This window comes from Rhamphochromis sp. 'chilingali' (genome assembly GCF_963969265.1).
Source record: "Rhamphochromis sp. 'chilingali' genome assembly, chromosome: 1".
NCBI lineage: Eukaryota > Metazoa > Chordata > Actinopteri > Cichliformes > Cichlidae > Rhamphochromis > Rhamphochromis sp. 'chilingali'.
The window spans coordinates 31,214,803-31,225,780 of record NC_137929.1 but is presented as its reverse complement, the minus strand read 5'-3'; the positions used below and the strand labels follow the sequence as shown (position 1 = coordinate 31,225,780).

Here is a 10,978-nt window from a genome sequence, read left to right as displayed (position 1 = left end):
TTAAAACAGATAAGTCTAATCAATGGAACATGAATTACTATTTATTTCTTATTTATTAATATTTCAACTACTTATTGTTTCAACCTTAAATATCTTATAAAAATGTGAGAGTTGCCTATGACGGCAGCTACAGCGTTGTTTGACAGAAAATTAAGGAGAGATTTTGTTCATTTGTTTGTTTTTTGCGCACACTCTCTCTCTCTCTCTCTCTCTCTCTTACCTGCCGGGGTGGTGCTCATTATGGGCTCCCGCCCCTGGCCGATGCACCTGCTGCCGATCGGGGTGATCGCAAGGCCTATTTAAGACGGCAGCACTGTGTCACTCGTCGCTGGATCGTTGAGCTATCAGCGTCAGTCTCTCTACCATTAGTGAGTCAAACTCTGTAAAGTTGTTTCCGTCTGTTCATCGTTAACCCCAGTTCCTGTGTACAGATCTACCCCGGACCTTTCCCTGCCTGCCTGTTTCCGTGTGGACGAGTGAGAGGATTTATGTAGCCCTGTTGTGGAGAGTGAAGCGAGAGCCTTTGGAGTGTGTCTGATTCCCGTCTTTACCCTCACATGCCCCAGAACCCTGGACCCCCCTCCCCTCCCTCCAGCACGTTGTAAATAGTATCACCTGGTGTTGTTTGTGTAAATAAACTGACCTTTAGCTCGGACCCCGGGATTTCCTATGCTGATTTTCTGTCAAAATTCCAGACTGTGTTCAATAAGGGCTCTGGCGCTGAAGCTGCCGCATTTCGTCTGCTAAACTTCAAACAAGGTAAGCGGAGCATGTCGGACTATTCTATCGATTTTTGGATTCTGGCTGAAGAGACAGGCTGGGGACAGGAGGCCTTAAGGAGTGCACTGCTCAACAATGTTCGTGACGGTAGGAGTGCTGGTGGGCGGTCTCAGCCAAGACAAATCTCCTCCACGGTTAATGCTATCTGCCAAGCTCTCAGTCAGCATCAAATGTCACATTCTCTCCGTTTTGATAGATTCAGGGGCGGAACAGAATTTTATTGACTCTGAGTTAGCTCACCACCTTCAGCTAGAGCAGGAACCTCTTCCCCACACTCTGCACGTCACTGCCTTATCTGGCCAGCGCCTACCCGACATTACTCATGTCACCGAGCCTATCATTCTCACTCTGTCTGGCAACCACTCCGAGGAAATTTGTTTTTTTTGTGTTCAAAGCCACTCGGACACCGCTCGTTCTTGGGCACCCTTGGCTTCGTCAACACAACCGGAGCATTAATTGGCTTAAGGTATGCATTACGGGGTGGGGGGAGGAGTGCCATATGACCTGCCTTACGTCTGCCTCACCACCTCACACGCCGGCCTCCTCCACAGAGTCACACACGCCCTCCGATTTGTCCAAACTACCCCCTGTTTACCATGATCTCGCCGAGGTGTTTCGCAAGGATCGGGCCCAGTCGTTGCCTCCACATCGGCCTTACGATTGCACTATCGACCTGCTCCCTGGCGCGCCATTGCCCACAAGCCGTCTCTACAGCCTCTCTCTACCTGGTGGTCTAGTGGTTAGGATTCGGCGCTCTCACCGCCGCGGCCCGGGTTCGATTCCCGGTCAGGGAACCATGTTGTTAAAGACTAGTAGTCAAACATATGCCATTTTATGACCAGTAGTCAATGTAGTAAATTAGCTTAACAGCTGCAGGCCATATATTATCCTTTAGTTCTAATGGTGTGCTATGTACGTAGTTTAGTCTCTATTATACTCTTGAATAAAAGAAACATAATCATTTGTAGTTCATGTGCATTACTCTGTATCCTTGATCAGCTGTGAATGTCTGACACTGTTTTCTTGAGAATGTTTTACTGCTGAATCATGTGAAGAAGGCCATAAGAGGGAGACTAGGTGTCTGAGCAGAAGAGATAAAACACATTCTTTACCCCCCTTCCAGTTTCACACAGAAAGACAGGGAGGCAAGGTCAGGAGCCAGGCTCACTAAGAATTAGAAAAACAGGTGAAGATGCAGCTTTTATGACAGAAAGGGGGGCTGGGATTAGCTATAAAAGTCTGTGAAAGTTGCCACCATTTTGAGACATGCTGTCGAACCTCTGCAGGCATCTCTCCCGTCCGGACGTTGTAATGCTCTTATTGTGATTTGTACCGAAATAAATGATTGTTGATTGAGCATATATACACCGAGTATTGTCCTTCCTTCAGCCCAAAGATTCAAAGAACTGATTGTTTTCAACAACTTGGTGCCGTGTGACCCGGATCTTTGGTGTGCTGAGGAGGTGCAGATTTGGCCTTTGGTGAGATCGTGGGGCAAGGCGAACGGAAGACCGGTCTAACAACAAAAAGGTAAGCACAACCTGTTGTATTATACCAAATGTGCATATTGGGCTTTCCAAATTAATCTGTTCGCTGAGTCACATGTATTTTCACAGTAAATTTGTCGGTGTCTGGTTTTTGGCGCAAGATACTAACAACATAAGTTGAGGCTGAATTCCAGTGTGTTAAATAAACTGCTTCTACCGAGATACTAATAACATACTACGTTGGTCTAGATTGCAGTAATCTGCTTCTACCGAGATACTAATAACATACTACGTTGGTCTAGATTGCAGTAATCTGCCTCTACCGAGATACTAATAACATACTACGTTGGACTAGAGTGCAGCCACTTTACCTTCCACATTTAATTTTGTCTAATACTGGCTTCTGTAGCAATAATACGTTAGAATTTCTTCTGAAGACGCGGCCATTAGTTCAGTACATTGAAGTCGAGGTTTGAAGTTTGTTTATGATGTCGGTTACGTCCTGGCTCTTGCCGGCTATGAAATAGAAGTTGATTTAAGGAAAAGCAGATGCTGGCTTCACGGTGCGGTTAAACACTGGCAACGCGAGAGCGAAACACGTCCGTAGGTTTGGTTTATGATACGGCGTGTTCCGGTGATATGCGGCCGTGAAGTGCAGTAGTGGTTGGTGCTAATTTTAGTACATTGAACAGAGGTTTGACGGTGGTTTGTGGCGTCAGTCGAGTTTTTTTTTTAAGGGCTGCGGTCATAAAACAAAGTAAAATTTTACTTGCCAAAGAAGTACATAGAGCAAAACCTGGTTTATGATGTCTGGTATAACTTCGGGGATGCAAGCATCACTTTTATGATGCGACTTTGCTCCGTTGTGGCGGTCATAAACGCAGAGAAAAGGGTATTTTGGTCTATGGTGCAGTGTGCTTTAAGAAGATCTAATAGTTGAGCTCAGAGGTTTCTGTGTAAAATTCCCGCTGAGGAAAAGTGTTGTGTGTGAGTGTCAAAGCGCGCTCTGGGTGAGAGAGTGTGTGTGAAGCTGAGAGGCGCGCTCTGGGTGCTGTCTTGTGGGTGAAGCGCGCACTGAGGGAGAGTGTGACTGAGGCGCGCTCTGAGTGTGTTTTGTGTGGAGTGTGAAGCGCGAACACAGTGACAGTGACGGTTAATGTGTTTGATTAGGAGGACATTAGAGCAAATACACATTTTAGGATCAAAGGTTGATGCCTAGTGTACCTGTGGAACATTTGCCCTAGGAGTGGCGACCCTCCTGTCCGGGGACGCTTGGCCAGGACCGGCGGCGTCCGGGTGCCGAGGTGGTGACTTGGGGAGGTGAGGGCCCCCGCATAGCCACGGAAATAACACTGGAACGACCGTGTAATCACGGGTTCACATTTATTTCCGGACTAGAACAAGACACATTTTGCGAACAAACGTTGAGTCTAGATTTAGTAAAGAAATATAAAAAGGTTGAATTCCTCGTTTCAGTGGTTGAAATTGTTGTGTGCCTGTCCCCTGACGAGTGTGAAATTAGAATAAAGAGGGAATTCGGAGCCACAGAGAGATAGACGGGCATAATTGGGTGTATTACTCTGTGGTGTAAACATTTAAAGTATTAAAAATATAAAAAAAAAGGGAGTGAAAGGGCGAGAAGTGTGTGGTGGTGTGAATATGTCGGGTCCTAAATCTGACATAGAAAGAGGAGAAATGCAGGGTGAGTGGAAAACTGTTGATGAGCAGGTGAAGGAGTTGTTGCGGGCGCTGAGGGTCATGCGACCTGGCAGCGTGGGTGAGAAAAAATCAAAGGCTGCAGCTGTGGCAGCCAAAGTAAAAAAGTTGTGTGATAAGGAAGGAGTGAGAGGAGAATCAAGAAGTTCGTTGGCAAAATTACTTCTGGGAATAGCACAGAAGCGCCAGGAAGAAGAACAGGACATTAGTACACAGTTAGAGGAGGCTGCTTTTTGGAACAGGCGCAGATTAGGAAAAAAGTTGCAGGAAATTCAGGAGGAGAAAGCCCGTGTAACAAGGTGGGCTGTGACATGCCAGGGGGTGGAGCACTGGATGAGGGAGAGAAGGGAGGAGCCTGAGAAGCTGATGCTGCCGGCTTCTCCGGTGAAGTCATCGCTCACTGGCTTTCCCCCTCCCTATCAGGCCCCCGCCCCCCTCTACCCTGTGCTGAGGGTGGAGCAGGGCAGTCTCTCTAGTGAAAATGGCCAAGTTTTAGAAGTGACAGGAGGCTATGTAGATTGTGATATATCTAAAGAGCCCAAACGACCTACTCCACCCCCGAGGGGTGAAACAATAAAACAAAGCTCCACTTTTGTTAATGAAGAGGGAGCTTGTGGCGGAGTGCAGTCACCGCCCATGAAACAGTCCCCCCAGCAGGCAGAGTCTGAAGAAGAGCGGGCTGTGCGGCTGCTTGAAACAGCTATAATAACTCTAGAGCAGCGTCATCAAATTTCTGAGGATGAGGCATGTAGTGGAGTAGTTGTTGCACCACAGGTTGAGAAAGGTGAGGTGTGCGGGCCCAATGGGGACGCATACGAGGGCTGGTTATCAGGCACACTGGATGATAATACACCAGTAAGTGTCTGGGAAAAGCAGAAATTAGATGCAGTGCCGGAGCTAGAAGAGGCCTTTTACAATAGAGCAGCTAGAGAAAAAGCAGGAAGAGGCAGAGTAGTTAAACCTAAACTTCCAAACAAACCACACCCCATGACACGTCGGAGCCAGGATGACAGGGACACTTTGTCTCTGCCGGGATCATTTCCCCTGGTGGTGACCGCTGGGGGTCACATGAAATACAAGCCATACGGGGTGGGAGATGTAACTGCATTGATTGAGTTATTACCCCCTATTACAGACGGAGGTGCAGGGTGGTTGAGAGAATTTGATAGAGCAACAACAGGTGTTCAACTGGCCATAGGTGATTTCAGAGCTGTGGTGGCCAGATGTGTTAAAGGCACAGCACTGGATGACATAGAAAAAATAGCAGGTACAGCATTGATGGCTGATAGCATCCCGTTTTGCCGTGTTGTGAATGAAATATCTCATGCATTACGTGAAAAATATCCCACTCCAAATGCTGCTAAGATTTTAAAGTTGTTGTGGAAGCCTGATCAAACTCCAAGGGAGTACATAGAACAGGCTAAAGCCACATGGGCCCTTAATACTGGCCAGCATCCTGGTAGAGAGGGGATGCAACAATTGTGGTTTAGAGACGCTGTGTTAAAAGGTGTGCCCGAAAAGGTCAGAGTGGCCATGACTGATAATCCCGACATGGAGGGAGCAGAGTCTCATGTGTGGGAGAAACATCTGGTGCATCGCCTGCAGACAGCTCATGATGAGGTTATGGCTAAAACTGAGGAGACAGATAGCATGAAAGAGCAATTGTTGAAATTACAGCTGGGTGAAATGAGAGGAAAAGCAAATGACAAGAAAAAGGATGAAAAAATAGCAAAAGTAATGGTAGCTCAAGGTTTCCAGCAAATGGGGACTGATGTTGATCCTAATGCATTGCCAGTAGACACACCGGGACCCGCGCGAGGCACAAATTGGGGTGGCCGTGGGATCGGTAGAGGAAATTGGGGCTCACGTGGTGGTCAACGGGGAGGAGGCGGCGGCATGGGCAGGCAAAGGGGTGCGCCAAGAGGAGGTTTATATGTGCCAGGGACTGTGTGCTTCAACTGTGGTCAGACTGGACATTGGTTTCGAGAGTGCCCAGAACCACCTCAGCCGTTCAGCAACAACATGCCACGTTCGGCCAGAAGGGGGCGTGGACAATGGTCGGCCCCCAACTCACAGATGGCTCCACCAGGCCAGTATTCAGTGGAATACGGGCAGCAGGGACAATACTGACACACCCCACAGAGAGGCCTGGAAATAGGGGGAGGGGCAGACCCCCTGTTACCACTGAGGGTTCATGGACGTAACCTGCCCTTTTTAGTGGACACAGGAGCAACGTATTCCACCATTCGTACGGCTCCTGACGACATCCCACTCACAGACACAAAAATCAGTGTTATCGGCTTCTCTGGGGTAACCATGACTTTGCCAGTGACTGTCCCTCTAAAGACGGAGTTAGGACGTCAGTCCTTAACACATTCATACATGATTTCATCACAAGTTCCAGTTAATCTGTTGGGCAGGGACCTGCTCATTAAGCTGGGAGCTACTATCATGTGTGGAGCTGATGGATTGACAGTGACTTTGAGAGATGGCACACAGCTGTCCTGTTTGCAATCAGGAATGAGAGGACAGTGGCTGTTATCTGAGGATTGTGAACGTACAGCGCAGATTTACTGGGCGCGACTGACCACATCAGATGGAATTCTGGCACAGTACCAACTCTGGCGTCCCTGGATAATGTCCATGTCTGTTTACTCTCCCTTGCGTGACCCCTACCACGTGACCTTGTTTTATGATCGCGAACGCACTGAGTGCTTTGAGGAATTGTTTAACGAGTGTTTAGATGAGACAACTTGGGAGCTTAACTCTCAGGACATTTATGTTGGTACAGCTGGAGTGGCAGCGTTTGTTCCACTCCCTGAAGAGAAAATGAGCTGGTATAGAATGGGGGATGAAGCGGTTCCCCATGTGTCTTTGGCAGTACACGAGGGTCATCAAGCAAAAGATTTAGGCCCCATGGTGAGAACAGCCACAAGGGCCACAGATTGGCAACAAACACAACTCACTGATGTCTCATACTCACCCAGTTGTAAAACATATCGAATTTCTGTGACAGCTACTGATCAGAGTGTGTTAGAACACAAATTTTTAAAGCGCACACATGGCAGGGAGAAATCTGATCACGAGGAAGCTGTTAAAGGCTTAACAGAACTCCCAGACACTCTGTGGTCTAAAGGTCCAACTGATGTGGGTTTAACATTTTGTTCACCCATTACATTTGAGTTAAAGGATGACACCCCTATTTGGCGTTCACAATACAGACACACTCCAGAGGCAGATAATGGGATTGCAGAAACGATTTCAGGGCTCCTGCAGGTGGGTGTGCTGGAGTCGTCTTCCTCTGCATGGAACACTCCGATCCTCCCAGTTGAAAAGTCAGGCACGGGCAAGTATCGCATGGCACATGACCTTAGGGCAATAAACGCTGTCCTTAAGACACAAACAGTACCTGTACCAAACCCCTACACAGCTCTGACTAATTTATCTCCAGATCAGCGGTGGTTCACATGCATAGATTTGGCAAATGCTTTCTTTTGTCTTCCTCTGCATCCATCTTTAAGAGATATTTTTTCATTCACTTACAGGGGCCAGCAGCTGCGTTACACACGGCTGCCGCAGGGTTTTGCCCTTTCACCTGGCATTTTCAATCAGGTACTAAAAAATGCTCTTTCTCCATGTGTTTTACCTGAAGGATGCACACTGATCCAATATGTGGACGATTTGCTGATTGCTGCTAAAACAGCTGATGCTTGTTTTCAAGCGACACTGACGGTGCTTCGCCAGCTGGCTAAAACAGGCTTTAAAGTAAGTAGAGAAAAACTCCAACTTGTCAGAACTGAAGTTACATTTCTAGGTCGTGTGGTGGCGATGCAGACGGTGGGCATGTTGGCCTCCCAGAGGGAAACAATTATGTCACACCCCCAGCCACGTACAGTTAAAGAAATGTTGTCATTTCTTGGGCTCACAGGTTACAGCAGACACTACATTCCTGACTATGTGGGCAAAACCAAACCTCTGAGGGATTTGGTAAGAGAACACGGCATGAGAGATCTCACAGCTAATCTCAACTGGACCACTGAAGCTGAAATGCGGTTCATTGAATTAAAGCAGGCCCTGTCTCGTGCAGCAGATTTGGCAATCCCCGATTATAACTCTGATTTCTCAGTTGATGTTTCTGAAACAAATGGAGTAGTAAATGGTGTGTTGTTTCAGAAAAAAGGGGGAAAGAGACAAGTACTGATGTATATCAGCATTGGCCTGGATAACACAGAAAAAAGACACCCCATGTGCACACAACATGCAGCAGGGGTAGCAAAAATAATTCAGAAAGTGGCTCACATTGTAAGGGGACACCCACTGAAAGTGCTCACAACACACAGTGTGGTGGCCTATGTGAACTCACAGGCATTTACAATGACCCCATTGAGACAACAGAGACTGACTAAGATTCTGGAGTCCCCAAACTTGACCTTCACACATGAAGGGATTAACATGGCAGATCAAATGGGGGGGGGGAACACCTCATGACTGTACACAAATAGTAGAGGTTGAAGAGAAAGTAAGATCTGATTTGAGGGCAGAACCGGTGAGTGACGCAGATGATTACTTTACAGATGGATGTTGTTTTAGAGATCCGAGTGAAGGATTGAAAACAGGCTATGCAGTGATGAAAGGAGTTGGAGAACAGCTGCTGGTGGAAAAATCAGGAACATTAGAAGGGCCTCAGTCAGCACAGAGAGCAGAGCTTGTTGCAGTGATAGAAGCTCTGAGATTAGGGAAAGGAAAAAGAGTTAACATTTATACTGACTCAGCATATGTTTTCGGAGCAGCACATGTAGAGTTGGGGCAATGGAGAAGGGCTGGATTCAGAACAGCCACAAATAAACCAATCAAACATGAGGAGGAAATGAGACAGCTGGAGGACGCTCTGAAAGAGCCTCTGGAGGTCGCTATCATAAAGTGTAAAGGGCATGACGACTCTGACACTTGGGTGGCGAAAGGAAACAGAGCAGCCGACGAGGAAGCAAAACGGGCGGCAGGCTATAAGGAAGGAAAACAAATGGTAAGTATGGGTATGGAATGGGGAGACCTGCCAGCCCAAAAGCGAGAGGACATCGAAAAGGCGCAAGGGGGAGCCTCACCCGAGGAAAAGGCGGTGTGGCAGGAAAGAGGGGCTGTACAATCAGAAGGATTGTGGAGAGGGCCCGACGGGCGACCAGTGCTCGCAGCAGGAGTGGCCCAGGAGAAAATCAAAGAAGCTCATGGGTTAGGTCATGTGGGCGTGGCCCAGATGGAAAGGGATTTGTGTCATTGGTGGCATCCCTACATGAAAAACCTGGTAAGGGAACATGTGAGAGCCTGCCTGATTTGTGGACAACACAATCCGAAGCCCACCGTGAAACCAGAAATGGGTAAGTTTCCTTTGCCAGAAAGACCAGGCCAGGAAATTGTGATTGATTACACTGACATGATAACCGCCGTTCGAGGGTGTAGATATCTGTTGGTGTGTGTGGATGGACTGACTGGTTGGCCAGAGGCGTGGCCTACCCGCAGAGAGGATAGCAAAACAGTGATCAAATGTCTGGTGAATTATTATGTCCCTTGGCATGGATTCCCAGAGAAGGTAAGATCAGATAATGGCACTCACTTTAAAAATCGAGATCTCGCTGAGGTGGAATGTATGTTGGGGTTGCAACATAGATATGGTACAGTTTACCATCCACAGTCTCAGGGAAAAGTGGAGAGAATGAACCAAAATCTTAAAAACAAATTGGCAAAAATCTGTGCACAGACTAACATGAATTGGGTTGATGCTCTTCCCATAGCCTTAATGAGTGTAAGGTGCGCCGTTAATCAGCGCACTGGGTTCACTCCATATGAGCTGCTGACAGGAAGACAATTTCCAGGCCCTGCAGCAGGTGTAAGAGAATTAAGAGAGGAAGTAAAAGTGTCTGAACATGTGAAACAGTTTAAAGCACTAAAAGCTCTTGTCTCTAGTTTCACTACGCAGGTGGGAGATCCAACAGGAAAGGAGGTGACCACGCCAGAGGCAAAGTGGGTGTGGCTGAAGGTGTATAAGCGAAAGTGGGACGAGCCCAGGTGGACAGGACCTTTCGAGGTGACCACTCGAACCTCTCACGCGGTCCAGCTGAGGGGCAAAGGCGACACCTGGTACCACTGGAGCCAGTGTGCAGCGGCGGAGGAGCCTAGGCGATCGGAGAGGCTCTTGGCGAAAAAGGGGGACACGGCTGTGACCCCAACAAAAAACACAGATCTTAGTATAGAAGGGGAAAAATAATACCCTGATCTGTGTAACGACCAAAGGGTAGTCTACCCCTGAGGTTGAAGAAAGAAGTCGAGAATCACCCGACGAGAAGATAGAATTAGCTACAGCAAAATTAAAAAAAAAAAAAAAAAAAAGTGCCATAGGCCTAAAGCTATAGTCTACAAGTTATTAGCAAGTATTAAAATGGGGGAGGAAAAGTCTAATGTAAAAATAAAGCTTCTGGAGAACTGGAAACTGATGGGAGTGTTAGCTATGATCACTATTGGTGTGCTAACTACTGTTTTTCTGTTGTGTGAGTTGCCCAGTTACAGAACTCATCCACCTCCTCTTCCTCTCGCGGACCCTGAGGCGACCAGCTCTGAGCGCGATGTAGGTGAGAAACCAGATCCTTGTTTGGAGTATTATGGAGGCATAGAGGTGGATTACGTTAGAGGATCCACCACAGCCTTCACTTTTGATCTGTGTTCCGTGATAGACTGTGGAAAGGATCAGACCAGTTGGCGCGGGTACGACGTATGGACATGTCATGACAGAAGATTCACAAATGCTTGTCTTGTAGGTAAACCCACCGCCACGGGGTACACCCCGTGTGAGGAGTGGGACATGGTGACCGGTTACACCCTCCCAGGATGGGATACACGGGGCCGTTGGGAGGGGTTTGCAATCCAGCGTGATTTCAGTAACACACAAAATCCACTTACGATGTCTATTGGTGGGTGGCAGGTTACACCGCAGCGGTACAGGAAAG

General features: G+C 47.7%; 1 protein-coding gene and 1 long non-coding RNA gene across 4 annotated transcripts; both read left to right on the top strand.

Moving 5' to 3' along the window:
- The first annotated feature begins 2,171 nt into the window (after window positions 1-2,171).
- On the top strand, window positions 2,172-10,181 carry LOC308385564. The gene is made up of 2 exons (XR_013969550.1): window positions 2,172-2,310; window positions 7,529-10,181. It is a non-coding gene; the product is annotated as an uncharacterized lncRNA (long non-coding RNA).
- Window positions 3,348-10,181, top strand: LOC308385408 (uncharacterized protein). Of its 3 annotated transcripts, none has more exons than XM_080864273.1 (2): window positions 3,348-7,595; window positions 9,942-10,181. In XM_080864273.1, exon 1 carries the CDS (start codon window positions 3,927-3,929, stop codon window positions 6,111-6,113), a length of 2,187 nt encoding a protein of 728 aa, XP_080720399.1. In that variant the 5' UTR covers window positions 3,348-3,926; the 3' UTR covers window positions 6,114-7,595; window positions 9,942-10,181. The 3 variants fall into 3 exon arrangements, with proteins under 3 accessions (XP_080720399.1, XP_080720398.1, XP_080720397.1); XM_080864272.1 differs by having other exon boundaries at window positions 3,348-7,748; XM_080864271.1 differs by having other exon boundaries at window positions 3,348-9,355.
- Window positions 10,182-10,978: the final 797 nt, after the last annotated feature.